Source organism: Aptenodytes patagonicus, chromosome 5 (genome assembly GCF_965638725.1).
Source record: "Aptenodytes patagonicus chromosome 5, bAptPat1.pri.cur, whole genome shotgun sequence".
Classification (NCBI taxonomy): domain Eukaryota; kingdom Metazoa; phylum Chordata; class Aves; order Sphenisciformes; family Spheniscidae; genus Aptenodytes; species Aptenodytes patagonicus.
The window spans coordinates 18,766,608-18,788,321 of NC_134953.1; the positions used below are offsets into that span (position 1 = coordinate 18,766,608).

The 21,714-nt window shown below is 48.3% G+C and overlaps 1 protein-coding gene across 1 annotated transcript; it reads right to left on the reverse strand.

The window, feature by feature from the left end:
• Positions 1-859: 859 nt before the first annotated feature.
• CALHM3 (calcium homeostasis modulator 3) lies at positions 860-3,736 on the reverse strand. Its single transcript, XM_076338010.1, has 3 exons — positions 3,450-3,736; positions 2,279-2,534; positions 860-1,321 (listed from the first exon to the last, which is right to left on the reverse strand). Exons 1-3 carry the CDS (start codon positions 3,734-3,736, stop codon positions 860-862), a joined length of 1,005 nt encoding a protein of 334 aa, XP_076194125.1.
• Positions 3,737-21,714: the final 17,978 nt, after the last annotated feature.

Below are 21,714 nucleotides of genomic sequence, written 5' to 3' on the forward strand. Positions count from 1 at the left end.
AGATTGGTTTGTACTAAAATCTAGCAGGGGAGTGTTTAAAATCTGTGTTCAGACTTCTCAGGCAGAGTCAGTGTGTCCTTTCCATGGCCCAATGCCAGTGCTCAGAGCAGCCACCTGAACCCCAGCACAGTCCCATAGCTCTAGATATGTTAAGCAAAGCCTCCATCTCCTTTTCCTTCTGCAAATCCAACCCAATCCAGGAACACTTATCCAGAGATATCGTCAACTAAATTTATGCTGCTCCATGAATTTCAGTGTGTTGCCATATTTTGTTTTGAAAATGCATGGAAGCATTGATGGGTTGTTAGAGGGAGGCTGAACAGTTCGGCAGCTGGGCTGGGGGCAGCCAGAGCTCTCAGCAGATGGGAAGATGTAGGAAGTGGTTTTGCCTTTTTGAGTAAACATGTTGGTGTGGTACTAAAAGAGTTGCCAATTAAATCATTTCAGTGTCAGCACTGCTAACTCTGAACCAGGTTTCACTGGAACGGGCAGGAGCTCCTCACACCTCTGTGAAGCTGCCACTCCAGTCGGTTTGCATACGCAGCCAGATGTTGCTGCCTTGGTTAAATCCTTCCTCTAGCCAGAAGGGTTTTATCACAGCTGTAAGGAGCTGCAAACTCTTTAATATGACAAAAGTGCTATGTGGTTGAGAAATGTCATTAACAATGACTGAGTCTGGGACCTTTGGATCTTGAAAGCTAGTTTATTTTGGAGGTTTTGCTAGGCGTGCCCTGGAGTGGAGCCTTTGGGGTTGTGGTTTTGGAGGAAGATGTGAGCACCACTGTCATCTACCTGCTGGTCCTTGTTTTCTGCAGAGGTATGGCAGTGCCCCTTCAGTGTCTGCAGGACAAAGCCCCCTTTACATGTTGGTGTGCTGGGGGAATTTGGACCAGGTACCGGGGCTGCCTGCACAGGGCAGAAGGGCTCTCTCTTGCCCCAGGGGATGCTTCTGGGTCGCCTGGCTGACATCCAGGGGAGGTTTCTCATAGTACCACATTTTCAGAAGTTTATTCACCTGGTCCTGATCTGTGATGCCCTGGAGAAGATCTTCCTCTCCTTCAGCCCCCTCTCCCTGCCTAGGCAAGCTGAAGCTGTGCAGTTTGATCTCTTGCCGCATGCTTTCAAAGAAGTGGAGGATGCATTTGTGAGCAAAGAGCCGGCTGTGCTCACAGCAGGTTTCCTCAAAAATCTTTTGCTCGATGTCAATGTAGTTGCTCCAGTGATGTGCCTGCAGGAGGGTGGCCTGGTTGAAGCAAGGTCTGAGCCAGCGGGTGAGGAAAACTGCTACGATAAGGATCAACAAAATGCTCCAGCTGAGTGCCTGGGTGATAAGAAATAAGCAGTGGAACAGGAGCAAGACAGGCACAAGGACAGGCACGAGAGCTGTTTGCCTGTATCACCGAGACAGGGAATTTGGGTGGCGGGCGGGGAGATGTGGCATATCTGGACTCCTGTCCTTGATCTGTCCCTGAAGTCCAGCATCCCCAAACTGCACTCAGAGTGTTGGTGTAATCTCCTCCCAGTGAATATAGGACATTTATCTGTGCATCAATAGTTCAGTAGGATAACTGTTTGCAAAGTTAGCCTGGAGCAGCCAGGCATTTGCTCTGAGCACGGGAGCGCCCCAAGGGAAGGGGACTTCAGTGCTCTCCTTTGGCGCTCACTTATCTCCAGTGAGATCTTCATCTGGTTCCAGGGCCCAGGAGTCCTGGCAGCAGGGTGAAGACAGCCCAGACTACATGCAGCTCCCTTTGGTAAGAAGGAAGGGCTTGTTTTCAATGCTCTCCCACCGGTCCTCATCCCTGACCTGGCACTCCTGTATCAACAGCAGGGGCTGGCCAGGGCTCCACTCCCCATCGTGTCCTGTTCTCCCATCATTCCTGAGCAAGCTGCTTTCATCTGCCTCAGCTTGCACTGTCCTTAAAACAGTGAGTCCTATCTGTGAGGGTAGCAGTTAGAAAGGTCTTCTGACACTGGACAGGGCCTTAGGAGACACCTATATTCCTTGCAACCTGCTTTTTATTATCTGGGTTTAGAAGTTGCCACTTCTTCTAGAAACAAAGTTCTGTTAATTAAACCATTTATTTCCTTCCTTTTCCCTACCTGAGTGACTCTGGAGATTATCACTGGCACCATTTGGGGGCATAAAGAAGCAAAAAGCAGTCTTGCTCCCAGCCTGACAGTGGTGAAGCTATGACAAATCAAGAAAGAGCAGGAGCAGATGACGCATGCCCTGGGCACCTCACCAACACAGGGGGCTCTGCCAGCAGTGACCTACCTGAGACCAGCAGCGCAGGTACCTGGACACTGCCTTGTGGGACGTGTTGTTCCTCATGAGCTCATCGTCCTTGCAGGGCATCTTGGCCAGCAGCTGCTGCACCTGCACTGGGCTGGCGTTGGCAAAGCCCACAAACTTCTTGGGATCCACAGAGCCGCTGAAAGTGCAGATCAGGCATTTGCCATCCAGGAGGGTGACTACGATCCAGACGACAGGGACAACCATGGCTCGCTGCATGATGGAGGAACACATGTACCTGGGGCAGGAGAGAGAGAAGTGAGTGGGTAAATGCTGGGAGCTTTCTCATCATCCAGAGCCTTGATGGATGCAGGCTGCCCTATGCCAAGCAGCCCTCCCAGAACCAGGGAGCTGACTCCCAGGACTGTCCCCAGCATTGCTCCAGCTAATGCCTCTTCTGCTCTGGGATCTCTTTGTGGGTCCTGCCTCCCGGTGAAATCTGTGCCAGAGTGTGGCAGTGATGCTGCGGGCATTCAGTACAGTGCATGGACCTCTCATTATGCTTGCCTCAACTGTATACTTATGTCTCCCATGAACAAGTCCTTGTCAGCTCTCCCTTGCCTTCTTCATTCACTCTTTCTTTTCTCATCAGCTCAGTTTCTACCTGGAAAACCGCTTTTCTCTACAGCCTTTCTTGCCCCACTCTGTGCCAACCTGTGCACTGGGTAAAACTTTGTACGTAACAGATTGAATGTGATTCTCCTCTCCCTTCCACCAGTGTAAGTCAGTAAAAACTCAACTGAAGGGAGGGAAACCACAAGGATATCAATAAAGAATGACCATGATGGAAATGCCACTCTTTCTGCACATTTAAGTGGAAATGCCTCATCTTTTTGCATGTGTAAGCTCCAGGAGAAACCCTGCATGTGCACGATAGGGCAGGCAGCAATGCAGTTTCCCAGGGTGGCAGCATAAATCCAGCCATTGGTGTCGAGGTGCTCCTGCCCTCCTTTGCTGGGATAGGATGAGGCTCTGCCTTCATTTCTGCTGTTGTAAATGCATTTACCATGCCCCTGCCCCTGCAGGCTCATGGGGAAAGGTCTCGGGAGCTGAGCTTAGAAGAAAATTAATTACCAGGAGGTTCAGAGCTATGGAGGTGAGACAGCTACGCGGGAGGTGAAAGGAGGGACGCCACTCCTGTTGCAAACCCCACCTGAAGACAGCTAGCTCCTTCTTTCTGTGCCCCTGCGGTCGCCTCCACTCCTCCAGCATCACCAGGGACTGTCTGTTAAGGATGAGGCCGCAGAGGAAGAGGATGACAGGGGGTACGAACATGATCCCCAAGCTGTATGCCATGTTGTACTGGGGCAGACAGGGGCAACTGAACTCAAAGCAGGTATACATTTTTACGCTAGCCAGGGCTAACAGCCCACAGATCCCATTCATTACAGACTCTGAGTTGGACTGGAAGTACTGGAAGATCATCCAGAAACAGTCCATCGTGTTCTTTTGGCCAGGGGTGCTCCTCCTGGGAAATCCCTGGGCTGCCTGGCACAGCCCGTCTCCCTTCACCCCCCCTTCTGCTGCCACGGAGCAGGGGACGCAGCTCAGCCCGCAGTCGGTCAAGGTAGGAGGATGGGGATGGAAGAGATCTGCTGTGGCAGGGGGAAAACCCTGTGCTGGGGCTTCCCCACTGGCACACGGCTTTCACAGGTCTGTCTCTCACCCAGTGCTTATCTTCTGGGGCAGTTGGTAGCTTTTCTAGGTGAGCAGATGGATGCAGCCTCCAGCAGCTGTTTTTTCCACCTCATTTTTCATTTTCAGGGCTGTCCCACGTGCCAACCAGTGACAGCCTCCGGTAGTGCTGGGTCCCTCCCTCCCGGAGATGCTAACTCTCAACCGAGAACCATCGGTGGATGCCTGTGAGCTGCCCTCTCTGCTGACTGAGGGCTGTTGAGCGATTCATCGGCTGGGAGAAACCAGGCAAGTCAAATGAGCTCATCTGTGTTACTGCTGCCGTCCCATTTCTTTTCGGTGAAGCATGTCCCCAGCCGTGAGTGGGGCAGGGGGGAGGCAGGGAGCACACGCCTGGCTCCAAGCACGCCACATCAACGTGAGCTCAGATTTCCCTATGAAAATGGGCTGAAAGGACCAACCCTTCAGTCAGGAGGCTGTGAGAATTGATAGCTTTCAAAGCCTGGAATGGCACTTTGGGGCAAAGGCTGCTCTCTGCTACGCATCATACACATACTGTGACATTTGTACCATACCTACATCCATGTCCAAGGTCCTTGCACTGGGGCTCCTTCCTGCTCCCTGTCAGAGGGCATGGTGCAATCAGAGCAGCTGGCTCATTTGTCCCATGGGACTGGATTATCACCTTCTGTCCATTTTAAATATCCCAGAGGCAATTCCTCTTTTCCTCTCAGAATTTTATTTTACAGATGAACACACCTCATTGCCACACAAGGAAGCTCAGTTTTTTCTGATGTATTCAACATAATTCTCCTCTCCCCAGCTTTCATCTGAAAACATTTTCAGATTTATTTTCAGCTCAGGTTTCCACACGCATTCAGGAAAGGGGAAAAAAAAAGGTGTTACATTTACCTATTTTGTTAAAAAAGAGAGGAACCATCTCCACTGAAGTACACTTGCTGCCAGCACTGAGGTTTCTGCCCACGCTGGCTCCCATTGCAGGGCTGGTTGCCTTGATGGGATCGCGCAGAAAGGGAGCAGCAGGGAGGGGTACCTGTAGTTGCTCACAGGCACATACAGTGGGTGTGTGACACATGCTGACTCACAGGGCCACAATGTCATCTCCTCTGATATAAACAGCAACTCGCACAATTACTTTAATGAAATACAATTTCACCAACCATAATATTTGTGTTCTCCTTTACCTGTGAGTGGAAGTGACTGTTAATATTCATCCATCAGCAATAAAAACCCACGGCTAATCAGCTAATGTTTCCATTTTGCCATTACAGGACATCAGGACCGCTCCATTTTGCTGTTGTAGGGCATCAGAACCCCTGGCTGAACTCCACGGGGTGATTTTTAGCCAGGGTGCAGCTTGTCTCGGTTCCCAACTGCTTTAATGCTCATTGGGTTACTCATTTAACGGCTTGCATTTATGTGCTGACTTGGGTTCAGAAAGTGTTGTGCACTCTCTGTAGAACAATTACTTTAGAGAAATCATTTTGCCTTTCCAGCTCTCCTGGGCAAAAACATGCTAAAGGCTAAATAGTTCCTCATAGCTCAGGAAAATAAGATGTAAAAAGAGTAGGAAGCATCCTCTGGACAGCACAAGCTACAAGGGAATTTTACTTCTCCCAGTTGCAATTGCCTGGCCTGGATGTTAGAGGTCTGTAAAGGATGCCTCAGGATAATTACTGTGCTCTGTTGTGATCTGGGATCTCACCAGTAACTTAGAGCCGAGACATGAAGTTGTTGAATCGTAGAAGAAAGGAAATATTCCTTAATTTGCGGCTAAAGACATCGGGAGCTTCCTGGGGAGAGAAAGAAAGGACCCTTGAGGTAAATAAATTGCTAGACATGGGCAAATGTTCAAAATGTCCTCAAAACTAAGCACATTTGATTACTCAGTTCTTAGGGTGAAACAAAGAGGAAACAAGGACTAAAATAATCTATCTCCTCTCCTCCAGCAAGGGGACCTGCCCCATGTCCCCAGTGGTGTAGTCACCCTTCCGAGCCTGCTGCGAGGCTGCCTGCGTCTCTCTGGGACTGTTGGACAGGAACACCATCCTCAGAGGAAGGCAGCTGCTCCGTGACAGCAAACCTCCAAAACCACGCTGGAAGCTGTTGTTCCATCTTTTGGACGTCCACGTTGGACAACCCTTTGCTTTTGCCTCAGCACTGCTGAACACAGGGAGAGGGAGGGGATGCCCTTTCCCGCTCCCTTATGGGAGTAAAATACCACCTGTAGGCTTTTTGCCTCAGATGATGGAGAGGGTGGTGGGTACAGGAGTGGGAAACCCTCACCCTATAGGTGAGAGCCCTTTTGGTGCAGCATAGCCATCAGTCCCTCTTGCTTTGGGGAAAAGGATGATTCATCACCAAAATTTAAGTTGGTCATTTAAAATAGGACAAATTCAGCAGAACGGTATGGTCAGTTTTGTGCACGAGCCTGTGATGCTGGAGCAGCACTGATGCTGTGCACGCAGCATGCATGCCTTCTGGGTGTGTACATATCCAGAGCAAGCCCTTATACATATATTTATATGTATATGGTGAGGGGTCTGGAGAACAAGTCTTATGAGGAGCGGCTGAGGGAACTGGGGTTGTTTAGCCTGGAGAAAAGGAGGCTGAGGGGAGACCTCATCGCTCTCTACAACTACCTGAAAGGAGGTTGTAGTGAGGTGGGTGTCGGTCTCTTCTCCCAAGTAACTAGGGATAGGACGAGAGGAAATGGCCTCAAGTTGTGCCAGGGGAGGTTTAGATTGGATGTGAGGAAAAATTTCTTTACTGAAAGAGTGGTTAAACATTGGAACAGGCTGCCCAGGGAAGTGGTTGCGTCCCCATCCCTAGAAGTATTTAAAAGACGTGTAGATGAGGCGCTTAGGGACATGGTTTAGTGGGCATGGTGGTGTTGGGTTGACGGTTGGAGTCAATGATCTTAGAGGTCTTTTCCAACCTTAATGATTCTATGATTCTATGATTTAGGTGGGGAGCAGAGAGCCAGCAGCGCAGGTCCCCTGTGTCTGGGGCTGCGCCCTCAGTCTGTGCTACCAGCTCCACGCTCACCGTTGGGTTGGTCCCCGAAGGACAGAGGCAGGAGGACTGTGGCTCTGCCAGTAACCCCACTTGCTCCCTGGCCTCCCCCAAACCCCAGCAATGAGTGAGCTGCAGGGGATGAGTTGCTTTGTCACACTTTGGTCTCCCTTTTCTGTGCTGGGACTGGACCCTCTTTCCCCCAGGAAAGCCAGTGTGCAGGAGCAGACATTTCACCCGCCCCGAAGCTTGCTCTGCTGGAAACAGGCCATTGCCACAAGCTCTTGTCCCAGCAGTGGGGAAGGGCCCCCAGGGCTCCGGTGGGAGTGCTACTGGCCTGTGGCGTGGGAGATGATGGGTTACCTCATTAGGAGCTATTTGCAGTTGTTTATAACTTTGACAAATTATTTAATTACCCGGACTGAATTTTTTCTGTCCTGAACATCTGCCTCAGGCAAAATATTTTTAGAAAACTGTTACATGATGTAAGGGCACAAAAAAAAAAGACTTCTTTTTCCCTGTTAAAAATGGGGGGTTGTGTAATTGATCTGCAAAGGCACAGCAACTCTGACACCCACCTCGGGGGCACAGTGGTGACTGTCCCACTGCGAGTGGGTGCTGTAGTTGGGGTCCCCCCACCAGCACCGCAGGAGGCTGAGTTACCACCCTGCTCCTTTTTGTGCCTCTGTTGCTGGCCGTGGAATTACCCTGGGACAATCCAGAATGCAGAACTGGCCCAGCACATTCCCGGACTGCAGGAGACAGCTATGAAATTAATTTAGCTCTGAATGTCTTTTCCTAAATTCTTGGCTCATTAATTGCCACACGGGGATGCCACCTCCACGCGGTGTGTGGTTAAAATGAGCACTGTATGGCCACAAGGAGCAGGTACCGAGCAACCTGTGTTCCTCACCTCAGTTTCCCTTTACGGGGTTAAGTGTGGATCCACATGGAGCCCCACACCGGGTGCTGGGAGGAGGAGTAAGTCACTGGTGAAAAGCTGCATCCCTGTGGCATGAGAGCAGCTACATTCTCCCAGGTCACCATGGGAAGACTGTGGTCTGGTCTCTGTTTTCAGCACCTCTCAGCTGGTGAATTGGAAAACTCCTTCCACCTGGCCGTGTTTATTCAGAGGACAAAGGTTAATGCTTTCTCAAGGCTTAGATGAAATATGTCATCTTGTGTTTAAGTGAAGACCATTAACACCATAAATCACCTTTACCAGCAACAGTGCCTGCAGACCAATATCTTGTTCCTCTGCAGTTCAGGTGGGCCTGTTGCTAACCCCTGGGCACACAGGTAGACACCCCGAGAGCCTGTCTATACTTGACCAGCAGGTTGCAACTGAGCTATTATCTTTTTCAGACAGTTTGGGGACCAGTCTCCCACTGGTATCTGAGGACAGCGGAGCAGCATCGTTGCCTTCTTTCTCTGCAAAGCTGGCAGAGGATTTTACCCCTCACTGCCTGGAAATCTTTCAGTATCTTCAATTTATCACAGCAGAAGTCACCTTCCACTTCAACTGCCCATGAAGAAGGACATAGGCAGTATTTTCTCCCTCCAAATGCTACGCAAACTCCTGATGGTCACCGGCAGCAGAGACAAATTAAAGCACTGTTGGCTCTGTGGGGCAGGGACCACCTGAATCTGAATATTTTTGCACAGCTGAGTACTCTGCCCAGGCTAAGCAAATAATGAGTAATGACCATTAAATGATTAATGAGATACTAGCAAAAATAATGGCAGCATTGTGAAATGTAGATTGTCTTCACTAATAATGTTCTCTGGAGATTAGATTCTCCTGTGTTCTGCCTTGTAACTTCATTAAAGCACCAACATGCAGCTGACTGCCAATGAGGAAATATACAGCTTAGTTATGTGCTGGTCTTCTGAAGAGCTCATTATATATTGCTCTCCTGGCCATTAGCACTTAGCTTTTTGGCTTACGTGGAAGCCTTGTTTCCTGATCTCTGCATTATCCCAACCTTGACCTAATTCACACCATCTCTGACTGAGAGCTTTTTGCAAGGCCATTTATCTGCTCGGCTTGGAGCCGATGCTGCAGTGAGATCATTTGAGATGGAGTCCCTTCTCATCTTGAGAGTGAATTAGGGAATAAGGCGGAGAATTAGGGAATCAGGCTGATCTCTTAATATCCCGGCTCAGTGACTTTCAGACCTTTTTCTGATTTGCTAACGCTCGTATATCTTCCAACAGAGGTGCAGGCCCCAGATAGCAGATTTAAGGTTGCTGACATTTAACTAGCTTTTCCCATTATTTTTCTCAGACTCTTAAAATTAGGCTTCAGCCCTGGGGAGTCCACGGTTTACAGGCTGAAAACCACTGATAACAAACTTTTCTTGAGGGATCAGTTTGTCTTCAGTTTGCAGAGGTGTCACAGAAACTATTTAGGTGTTTAAAAGGAAATGGAGGTTGGGTGATGAAACACATCTCAGTGCTGTGACCCTGGGCCTCTGCAGCCGTTGGGTTTTGGGGCTGACACAGTCCTCATCCAGTGTGACTACTCCAGGAAGCAGATCAAGTCCTTTGATAGCTGGGTTCATGGCTTTTAATCCAAAATTTCTGTCTGTACTCTGTCGTTAACTCACCAAAGATGCTTAGGTAAGTCATAGCTAAAATCTGATTCTGCCACCTATTTTTTGCCACCGTCCAGAGATGCTCTTGGTCAGCAGGTGCACGAGCACTTGACTTGCAGACGTTGGCTGCCAGTGCTCAAATCCCATGCACAGGTTGGTTTACTGTCACTCTTCTCCTGGCTGTTATGTTGAAACGACTGTAAGATAATAAAATCTTGTTTGATATAACTATAGGGAATATGGCTTTATAAAATAACCTCCTGATTATGTTTCCATATCTCATTACAAGTTGTTCCATGTTGACAGTCAAGAACATGTCATATACAAAGTCAACTTTCTGTTGACTCTTACCAGTGATTCAGGCGGTAACCTGAATCTAGATAAGGACTTTTGAATTTTTAAGATGTAATCCATAGCACAGATTTCTTAAAACACTCCTGTGGCTACAAATATGTTGTTATAACATGAATCTACCGGACTGACTGTGATCGTGGTTAACTTTAGTACTTCTGGGATACACAAACAATGATGTATGAGTTCCCTAGAGACAGACTGATTAATGTCATAGATCTTTTGTAAGGAGTGATCCGATATTTCTTTAATTTACATGTCAGAAATGGAAGAAGTTTGTAAAGATAGAAAGAAAAATTTATTAGGAAATTTCACAATTTTTTTCCCCAAGAAATTTTTTTTTTTTACTCGAGGCCTTAAGCAAAACTGACTGTGTTTCCGAGTCAGACATGGCTGGTGCCATCGGAGGAATTTTGGGTTTTTTGATCATGGGGAGGTTTACACGGCACCAGGCCTGCTGGTGACAGACGGAGTTCAGCTGTCTCACAGGGGGAAAAGGATCATGGCTCATGAATTGGCAGGGCTCATTGAGAGGGCTTTAAACTAGGTTCGAAGGGGGAAGGGGATAAAACCAGGCTCGCTAGAGATGAGCCTAGGGGTGGCGAGCCGATGCCGGGGGCGAAATCGGTAGCCCAGCTCAAGTGCATCTACACCAATGCACGCAGCATGGGCGGCAAACAGGAGGAGCTGGAAGCCATTGTGCAGCGGGAGAGATATGACTTAGTCGCCATCACAGAAACATGGTGGGGTGACTCTCATGATTGGAGTGCTGCAGTGGATGGCTATAGACTCTTCAGAAGGGACAGGCGAGGAAGGAGAGGCGGTGGGGTGGCCCTGTACGTTAGGGAGTGTTTCGATTGTATAGAGCTCAACGATTGTGATGATGGTACGGTTGAGTGTTTATGGGTAAGGATGAGGGGGAAGGCCACCGAGGCAGATATCCTGCTGGGAGTCTGTTATAGACCACCCAACCAGGATGAAGGGGCGGATGAAGCGTTCTATAAGCGGCTGGCACAAGTCTCTCAATCGCTAGCCCTTGCTCTCGTGGGGGACTTCAACTTCCCGGACGTCTGCTGGAAATACAACACGGCAGAGAGGAAGCAGTCTAGGAGGTTCCTGGAGTGTGTGGAAGACAACTTCCTGACACAGCTGGTAAGTGAGCCTGCCAGGGGAGGTGCCTCGCTCGACCTGCTGTTTACTAACAGAGAAGGACTGGTGGGAGATGTGGTGGTCGGAGGCCGTCTTGGGCTTAGCGACCATGAAATGGTAGAATTCTCCATTCTTGGTGAAGTAAGGAGGGGGGGCAGCAAAACCGCAACCATGGACTTCTGGAGGGCGGACTTTGGCCTGTTCAGGACGCTGGTTGAGAGAGTCCCTTGGGAGATGGTCCTGAAGGGCAAAGGGGTCCAGGAAGGCTGGACGATCTTCAAGAAGGAAGTCTTAAAGGTGCAGGAGCAGGCTGTCCCTGTACGCCGTAAGAAGAACGGGCGGGGAAGACGACCGGCCTGGCTGAACGGGGAGCTCTTGCTGGGACTCAGGAAAAAAAGGAGAGTTTACCGCTTGTGGAAGAAGGGGCAGGCGACTCAAGAAGAGTACAGGGATCTCGTTAGGTCGTGCAGAGAAGAAATGAGAAAGGCAAAAGCCCAGCTAGAACGCAATCTGGCCGCTGTTGTTAAAGACAACAAAAAAAGCTTTTACAAATATATTAATGACAAGAAGAGAGCCAAGGAAAATCTCCATCCCTTATTGGATGCGGGGGGGAACATTGTCACTGAGGATGAGGAAAAGGCTGAGGTACTCAATGCCTTCTTTGCCTCAGTCTTTAACAGGCAGACCAGTTATCCTCAGGGTACTCGGCCCCCCGAGCTGGAAGACAGGGACAGCGAGCAGGATGAACCCCTCATAATCCAAGAGGAAGCAGTCAATGACCTGCTACGCCACCTGGACGCTCACAAGTCTATGGGGCCGGATGGGATCCATCCGAGAGTGCTGAGGGAGCTGGCGGAGGTGCTTGCCAAGCTACTCTCCATCATTTATCAGCAGTCCTGGTTAATGGGGGAGGTCCTGGACGACTGGAGGCTTGCCAATGTGACACCCATCCACAAGAAGGGCCGGAAGGAGGATCTGGGGAACTACAGGCCTGTCAGCCTGACCTCGGTGCCGGGGAAGATTATGGAGCGGTTCATCTTGAGGGCGCTCACAAGGGGATCAGGCCCAGCCAGCACGGATTCATGAGAGGCAGGTCCTGCTTGACCAACCTGATCTCCTTCTATGACCAGGTGACCCACCTAGTGGATGAGGGAAAGGCTGTGGATGTGGTCTACCTGGACTTCAGTAAGGCCTTTGACACCATCTCCCACAGCATTCTCCTCGAGAAGCTGGTGGCTCACGGCTTAGACAGGTGTACTCTGCGCTGGGTCAAAAACTGGCTGGATGGCCGGGCCCAGAGAGTTGTGGTGAATGGAGTTACATCCAGTTGGCGGCTGGTCACGAGCGGTGTTCCCCAGGGCTCAGTACTGGGGCCGGTCTTGTTCAATATCTTTATCAATGATCTGGATGAGGGGATTGAGTACACCCTCAGTAAGTTTGCAGATGACACCAAGTTGGGCAGGAGTGTTGATCTGCTCGAGGGTAGGAAGGCTCTGCAGAGGGACCTGGACAGGCTGGATCGATGGGCCCAGGCCAACTGTATGAGGTTCAACAAGGCCAAGTGCCGGGTCCTGCACTTCGGCCACAACAACCCCATGCAGCGCTACAGGCCTGGGGAAGAGTGGCTGGAAAGCTGCCTGTCGGAAAAGGACCTGGGGGTGCTGGTCGACAGCCGGCTGAACATGAGCTGGCAGTGTGCCCAGGCGGCCAAGAAGGCCAATGGCATCCTGGCCTGTATCAGAAATAGTGTGGCCAGCAGGAGTAGGGAAGTGATCGTGCCCCTGTACTCGGCCCTGGTGAGGCCGCACCTCGAATACTGTGTTCAGTTTTGGGCCCCTCACTACAAGAAGGACATTGAGGTGCTGGAGCGTGTCCAGAGAAGGGCAATGAAGCTGGTGAAGGGTCTGGAGAACAAGTCTGATGAGGAGCGGCTGAGGGAACTGGGACTGTTTAGCCTGGAGAAAAGGAGGCTGAGGGGAGACCTCATCGCTCCCTACAACTACCTGAGAGGAGGTTGTAGTGAGGTGGGTGTCGGTCTCTTCTCCCAAGTAACAAGCGATAGGACGAGAGGAAATGGCCTCAAGTTGCGCCAGGGGAGGTTTAGATTGGATGTGAGGAAAAATTTCTTTACTGAAAGAGTGGTTAAACATTGGAACAGGCTGCCCAGGGAAGTGGTTGAGTCCCCATCCCTGGAGGTATTTAAAAGACGAGTAGATGAGGCACTTAGGGACATGGCTTAGTGGGTGGTGGTGTTGGGTTGACAGTTGGACTCGATGATCTTAGAGGTCTTTTCCAACCTCAATGATTCTATGATTCTATGATTCTATAGAGTTATGAAGAAGCATCCCAGTGTCACTGCTGTACCCTCTGGTGCAGCAGAGCAGGGGCTTTAAAAATGGGGAGCTAGGGCTGTTTGCACCCAGCGGGACTAGAGCTGGGGGGAGGGAACGGTGCAGAGCAAAGCCTCTAAACGGTGTGGAAACACCTTTTCTTGGTGCAACACAAAGTGATGCACCGGTCTTAAACAGTGCCTTTAAAAAGAGCAAGCTTGCGTCCTTGTTCTTTAACTTGCAGCGGGACCCTTCGCCACGGAGCGGTGCTGCGGCTCCTGCGGTCCCGCCTGCTCGCAGCCGCTTCTCCCTGCGCTGCCGCACGCTGGAAGGGCTGTCCGTCCGTCGGTCTGTCCGATCGTACTCAGAGGCAGGAGGGAGATTTTTCGGGAGTGCTGAGCACCCCTGGAAGCGGTGCCGGGCAGGTCAGCACTGCCAGCCCTGCTGTGGTGTTGCTCAGTGAAACAGTTGTCAGAACTTCTGCAGCATCGGTGTAATGCTGGAGGTTGAAGCACAAGCGCGGTTGTCATTCAGGACGCTTGGGCTCATCTCATGTATGTATCTCAACTACAAATCTTTATTAAGTTTTAAGAGACATCAGGCATTTTCTGGGCTAAAAGTGTGGTAAAGCAATGTTAACTTTTTCTTATGCACTGCAAATAAACTGCAGAGGTTGGACTGGTAACCGAGGGTGAGGCAATCCCACTGGCAGGGCTGGGTGGTGGTAAGGGTCCGCCCCTCTGTGCTGTAAACCATGAAGCAGAGTTTCCCAAGAAAAGTGAGGTATGCATCAAGACATCATAACCAAAACACTACAGACGTTTTCTTGTTACAAGAAAACCCAATCTCTCTCCACAGGCGTTAAAATTCATCTTGTCTCCACATTCCTTCGTGCTGTGAGGTGGGAGATTTACTCTTTCAGTGCCTTGTGTAGTTATTTACTCTCATCTACACTGATGGTTAAAAAACCTTGCCTCTGTGAGAGCAGGATGTGCATGCAGCAAGGCATGATATCTGCTTTGCAAAGGTGTAAACCATCACACACAGCAGTATTTAATCCAGTCGGGGCTTGGGTTTGTCTCAGGTTTCCTTCAGGCACCAGTGCTGACTCCAAACTTGCCTCAGAGTGAGTCACAGACAGAAAACTCAGCTCATTGTGGCATTTGTCTGCAAAGAAAAAAAAAAAAACAGCGGCTCTTTCTCATCAGAAGCCTTTAGTGACATCCTTTGACAGCCCCCTTTGCCAACCACCCTGGCCCCCGGCAGCGCAGTCACAGGGATGAAGCCTCAGCTGCTCCTCATCCGAGCAGACATGGCCCCGCATGGGCGGCAGCTGCAGCCACCGCAGCCCCTGTCACCCGGGATGGAGCCTGCACAGGAAGGGCTGAGTGGCTCTGACATCTCTCTACCCCTAGCTGCTGCTGCTTTCCTAAAAGCCTTTTCTTCCAGATAAAAATCTATCTTGTCTTACAGACTCCTCTGGTTCAGAGTAGCTCAGCTGGAGAACAGCTATCTTTTTAGGCAGTTTGTTCAGGAGTAGCGACAACAGGATTGTTTAGAAACTGTGAAGAAGACATCTTAATCATCCAGGCAAATATCAGAATTTTCTCTCCTAGCTCTTCTCCTTATCTGCTGCAAAGAAGGAGCTTTTCCAAGTATCTGGGGATCAGGTAACAGCTTAAATATTATGAAAGTTGTGAGAGCTTGTTACCCAGCATATGTGTATACACACACACTGCTGTCTGGTCATCAGTTCCTCTGCAGAGTAATAAGTGACTTCTGATCCCAAGTAAAATCCATGTTCTGATATAAAAATACCATTTCATTCACCTACTGATGCTAGGGCCACCTGAGCTAAAACACACATCCCTGAAGCATTTAAAACTGGTGCTTCACGGTAGCTGAAATTCATCTTCCAGCAAAATTAAGAGTGCTGTTTCATAAATTTGTCTTGTCATCTAGCTCTTGACTTTATCTGTGTATATAACCCACCTTTTCACATCGTTAATCTTCTTCTCTGTGTATATTTATGATATTTATATAGTGCTGGGTGTCTCCAGAATGCTGTGAACACAAATGTGATTATCTGATTGTGGCAATTCTGTCTTTCTCCTAGGAAAATACCAGTCTGCCTTAAACTTCTCAGGGGGGTCTCTTCCTTTCACCAGCAGCAGATATTCTCTGTGATGACAAGTGACTTGTGCATGATCCCTGTGGCAGATTTTGTCTATGCTTGGCCATGATAAATGGGAAACCAACAAATCCTAGGAATCTCAAGATGTTCAGACTTGAAGGTACAGTTTTCCTTTCTCTGCCCATCTCTTATTTCTTCTCTCTCCCACGTTCTGACTTTGGAGCTTTTCTCTGAGCTTAAAAGCTTCAGAGCTTGAGCTCTAACACCTTATCATCAGAGGGAAGATGGGAGGAAGAGGTTGCTGCAGGTTGCTGTGGGTTTACTGCTGCATTGCTGGTGTCTGGCATGTTGCTGCTCACTGTCCCCAGGTACATAATCACGAGGAGTAGTTCATGCATGTTTTTAGAAGAGGCAATCACAAGGAAGCAATAAACTTCATCCAAAGCAGCAGGTAGTGTTATAGAAACTGTATGGTAAAACTAACCAACCATCCCAGCCCCTCAACAAGCTCTTGCAGACTGTTAAGGACAAAAACATGTCATCATCGGAGACAGATGGTTCTTCACAAAACAAACTCTGACCTCTCAGTCCTGGTCCTCAGTGCAGAGCACAAAATACCTTTGGAAGACAAGAATATGGACTGCAATTTATGACTTTACTGAATACTAACAATCATGGACTCAGCAGAAATGGTCTTTTAAGGCACATTGCAATTTTCCATGTTCTCTGTCCCAAGCTAAACCCTTGTGGTCCCACAGGCAGTAGTTACCAGCTGTGCCTTGTGTCCTGCAGAGGATAATCATCTTCTCACTCTGCCTTTGGTAACATCCCATCTCTGTCTAACCACTCCTGCTTTCCCAAAGCAAATAGCTAGAATCACATTGTGTGGGATGATAGGATCCTGTGGCGTCGTAATAGCTACCCCTCTGCTCCTTCAGGTTTTATCTGCAGTAACAGTGCTTTGGGTATGGGCCTTTTCCAAGAGCTCTGAATGCCCCTGAACTGTTCTGTGTTAAACCTCCTGGGGAACTCAGTGTCTTGACTTTGGTACCACATGCAGCATTAAATGTGCTGTTGTAAATTAATCCCTGTCCCTTCATCAAGACCTTTCATAGGCAGACCCCCTTGTCCCCCCCCTTCTCTATAATGGGAACATGTCCCTTTGAGCCACTTCTTGTCTTTAAACCTCATTAAATTTTCCCTTTTCTTTAGCTGATGGCAGTACATCTCTGCAAAATACCATGCTGTGACTCTGAGGGGCACTACAGAAAATATTTGAGGTCCACGTCAGAAACAACGATGGAGTGACAGCACAGGTGTGAATGAGGAGGGTCAGGAGAACTGATCCCTCCCCTGCTTGGTCGCAGCCAGGGTCCCTCAGCAGTTAATGGCTGAGCAGGTTTCTTGCAGCTAATTTCCCAGCCATGAAGCAGCACCTTCAGCTCAGCCTGCTCGGCGTCTCCGCACCATTTCTGGTATTCACCTCCACTTTCCCAGCCCTCTTCTTTTTGTCTGGCCTCCCCGCATTCATTGCCAAGAACCACCCTTGCTCGTTAGGAGTAAATCATCTCTGTGTGATTGAAGCAGATTTTGGAGGGAACCAAGCCAGCAAACAGTGGCCACAAAACAACCACAAACCGGCTTCGCTGCTACTGGTTACAAGCGGTGCCCGGAGCTGATTTCACTTGGATGTTTGCTGGCTTCCAGCCACAGCTTTCCAACCTGAGCAGCGGAGCAGAACAATTAAGCCATGTAAGTGCAAGGCAGGGATTGTATTTTGGGTTATTTCAGATTATCAAATTCTCAATCTCTGCATCTGGCATAATCATTGTTTTATTGCCTGTGTCCTCTTTTAGCTGGAAGCACGCTCTGGAAGTGGGCAGAAGCATTGCAAACCCAGCTTTTGCTACTAAATTGCTGCCCAAAATGAGGCTAGATTCCACCCTAAAGGGTTTTGACTACCACAAAGATGGAGAGGGTGAAAATAAGAACTGTAAGAATTATATAAAAGCAAAAGCCCTGCCTTGGCAATTGGCCTTAAATACTAGTAAGGACATAACTAGAGCCTTGACCTGTTCAATTTGTGGAAAAGAAGGTTGAATGATGGAACCACAATTCATAAGTATCTACTTTTCCTGCTGGATCAAACAGAAAAACATCTAACGAGCTCCACTGACATGGAACTTGCAACTCAGCAAATTCAGGCTGGAAAGGAGTTACAAGTTTTTAACAGACAGTCATTTAAACATTGCAAAAATTAGCTTAATAGTGTAGTAGCTTCTCCTTTACTTGCAATTTTAAAATTAAAGGGGAATTTGTTTTCTAAAGGTCTCGGAGACAATGAAAATCTTGTCATTAATTCATAGGCAGAGAAGCAAAATTTCCTTTTGAATCCAGTAGGCATAACTCATGCAGAGGCTTTTAGAAGAGATAATAATGTCAGGAATATGTTCATCAGCAAATGAGAGCTGAATATCTATATCTGTTCGTGAAGTGAGTAATGATGGGTGATGCTCCATCACTAGGCTCTAAGGCCGCCTGCAGGATTTTAGTGACAGCATGAACAATACGAATGGTGCAGTTCGAATTGGAGTATTTATTCAGATGGGAAGGGAGCGTTTAGTCCTTATGTTCACATTTATCAGAACCCAGTGACAGTATCTGATTTCATATTGTGATCTGTTGTGCAGACTGGAAATTTTGAGAAAAGAACAGATCTGTCAGCAAGATTATTCAAATAAGCCCTGTCGGGGACTTGTGCGGTCTTCTGTTCCTCCCTGGTTTAGTTGTGCATTTCAAGATTACAGTTTTGAAATGCATGCTAGCTGTTCCTGGCTGTCAAGCCAAAATTAAGGCTGATATTTGCCTGTGGGGTTAGTCCTCACTGCTGGGACAGGACTTAGAAAAAGAAATAGTTGCACCTGTTTTGCTGAATTCAGCAGTCCCTGATATTCTCCTGGTGAGAAGTGCTTCCCATCACGAATGCACTACAGGTTGTCTTTGAGAATCAATGGGGCTTTATGCTACCAAACTTGACACTTCTGAGTTTCTGGCTGGCTCCCACCATTTGAGTCACAGAGCAAAGAAGAGAAATGGTGACTTCAGATGCTACCAGCAGGCTGCACGTCCAGTGCCACCAGCAGGGCTCTGTAGACTGGGAAGAAAAGGTTATTGCTGCTGTTTCCAGGTCATCTTTTTGAGATTCAGCCAACTTCAGCGCAATCTGCTTTGGACTCCTCATGCGGGCCAGGAGATAATTAATGAACAGCCTGGTCAGCTTGTCTGGGGACCTCTGAAGGTGGTGTTCAGCTTCAGGAGCTACACAGGGGTTGGCCGCCTTGGATGGGAGTTTGTCAGGAGGACAAGTACTGGACGTATCCTGTTTCTACAACCAGTCTAAGATTGAGTCTGATGTGGGAGGACCATCTTGGTTGGCTGGCTGTTTGGTACTGCTTTTTCATTCTGCATGGTGGTGTTGGGGGGCTGTTTGCTGTCTGGGGGCTCTGCATACTGTGGAATACTGGGAAATCAAAAGACTTTTCTTATTGCTTTAAGTTTATTTGGAGTTTGTAAACCTTGGAGGCTGTGAAGCTGCACTGCTGTCCTGGAACCAGGGTGGGGAAAGGTTGAGGGGTCTGGGTAGGAATGCGATTAGGTTGGTCCATCACCATGCTAGCAGTGGGGCCAGGGGCTGTCAGCAGCCCTTCCAGTAAGGAATATGTTGAGGGGGAAAAGGAGCTGGACCAAAAAGGTGTTAAAACATCACCAGTCCTCATGTGCAGTATGGTTGGGAAACACTACCGTAAAATAACTCCACCTGTAGGTAAAACATATAGGGTCAAGACATGCTTAATACCTTGACAGTTGACTACTGACTAGTATACTAAAACTGTTGGGTGCCTTCTCTTTGGTAATCTAAACAATTGTTTTAGGTATTGAGGATGTCAAACGCATTTAGAGGTACAGACTAACAGCCCTTAACATACTTCCCCTTTCTCTAACTGACCACATTTAGTGAAAGTTTGTTTTTCCCAATATTCCTTGAGGATGCTGACTTCTCAGCAGGATGTAAAGTTGGCTTGTGATGACCCAGTTAGAAATCTGGGCACCTCCACTGTTAATTTGGGCAGTAAATTTAATTAAAATAAAATATTTGGATGCAGAAATAGGATATGAGGTTGGCACTGGCATCTGTCATCAAAGTCTTGATTTGTCCCTGCTTTAACAGAAGCCCATTTAGATCCGCAAAGAATGTAGGATCTTCTTTAGAAGGCAAATATCCCTCAGACTCTATGTTCTGCCACAATGGTCTGCCTGCCGCCTCAGTAGAAATATCCGCCAACCATCTTGACAGAGATGATGACCCTGCAACACTGGTCAATCTATGGAGCTGGTAAATTCATTGTAATGTGCTAGGGAGGAATCTCTGGCTCGTATTGCTGGAAGGAGGGCTTCAGGCTGGCTGACAGACAGTGAAACTCCAAAGGGAAGATCAAAGGCTTGACTATTAGCTGTGCTAAATTCCTGTTAGATTTCTCTTGTGATCAAAGGACCCTTTAAATACGCAGGAGCTGATTCCTCTGGAAATATCCTCTGCTCAGTACTGGCCTTTCATGTAAGCCCCAGCTTAGTGATGAGATCTGGGCCTCTGGGGTATGGCACAAATGTGCCCCTTGAAGCTTTCTGCTGTGGAAGGAAGCAGCCTTGGGGTTGCTCTAACATACACTTGGGGCTCAGCAGGCCCCACTCAGTTCCCCAGTGTAGGGAGCACAATAGGCTTGAATTAAAAGGGACTTAAACCCTCCTCACCTAAGTATTGCAAGAGTATAACTGATATTTGCATGCCAGACCTCAACAAATGTGACCAGTATGTGTAGGAGAAATGCATATTTTTTAACCACCCTGTTTATTCTCCCCTGTTAATAATTGTCTTCATATTATTGACTTTGAGCATAGTTCATAATGAATACATAAGTAGTACTTTGCAAAATGGCTCCTAAAAAATGTAAAAGCTCTCCAGCTTCTGCTTGTCAGTACAGGGATCAGACCCTCACTATGACCTCTGCTGCATAAACACACTGACTTTGTTCATTAAAATGGAACTTCCCAAAGGAATCGATTATCCAAAGGAAGCAATTCTCTTGCTCTTTTTCTTGCTCTTTCATACAGTGTAGTTATTGGATTTGTATGTATTTCACACAAGCAGCTTCAGAGAGAATGTACCAACCAAGTGAAAGAAATGGAAAGTCAAAAGGTGATAATATAAAGGCATGTCTACGGCTGGATCTGGTTCTGGAAAACCTGTGAGAGGACAAGACTCCTTCATCTGTCAGGTGAAGACACTACATGATGCAAGGCTTGGAAGTTTGAGTTAGCAAACTTACAGCGGGACAGTATGCACACATTTTTAACTGTGAGGTTAATTGTTGTTGCATTAAGTTCTCTTGAGTATGAGATCTCTGCTATTGCACGGTGCTTTCAAGTCAGGGTGCACATCTTCCTGAAAATGCTGTGGATGAGCCCCAAATTATTCTTGCGGTGGCAGGAATCATGGGGTGGCATTTTGTGCCCCCTGTTGCACCAGAGCAAGATGCTGTTGGGATGTTGGATATCATGGTCAGCGGTGCCCTCTGCACAGCACACTGACTGCTGGGGAAGGCTTGCAGGGCACTGCAGCAGAGGAGTGTGTTAATTTTTAAGGCAGATAAATGAAATGGCTTTGCTTGCTTTTATGGAAAGTGTCTTCTAAACAGGAAGGGCAGCATGGAAGAGCCGCCCTCCCTGAAGCTGCTTGATGGAAAATGTAATAAATGGTTAATACAGGGTGAGAGATCTCAACCTAGCAGCTGCAGAGCATGAGAGGGAGGAATGTAGGAGGACTGGAGGAATAAGAAACCCTAAGAAAAGTCCATGCAGTCTCTCTGTGCCTTTCTCCTTCTTCTGAAAGTTTTCCCTTTCTGGCAAATGTGAAATAAAATGTTGACTTTGAACAACTGATGGGGATGAGAGCCAAGCAGGGCTAGGACAGGCTTTGTCAGAGCTTGTGGGGCAAGAAAGAGTATGAATTGCGTAGTGTGGGGTGCAGGGTTGGAAATAGGCCAGAGGTTCAGGGTATATGAGTGGGCTGGATGGAGTGTGTACGTGAGCATGGGCTAATTTCTACAGAAAAGGAGAAGGGGGCACAAT

Excerpts from the sequence above, each read along its gene's own strand:
- CALHM3 (XM_076338010.1), bottom strand. The coding sequence starts at position 3,736 with ATGGACTGTTTCTGGATGATCTTCCAGTACTTCCAGTCCAACTCAGAG. Across the intron at positions 2,535-3,449 it reads AAGGAGCTAGCTGTCTTCAG|GTACATGTGTTCCTCCATCA; the intron begins GTGGGGTTTGCA and ends CTCCTGCCCCAG. Across the intron at positions 1,322-2,278 it reads ACCTGCGCTGCTGGTCTCAG|GCACTCAGCTGGAGCATTTT; the intron begins GTAGGTCACTGC and ends CTTATCACCCAG.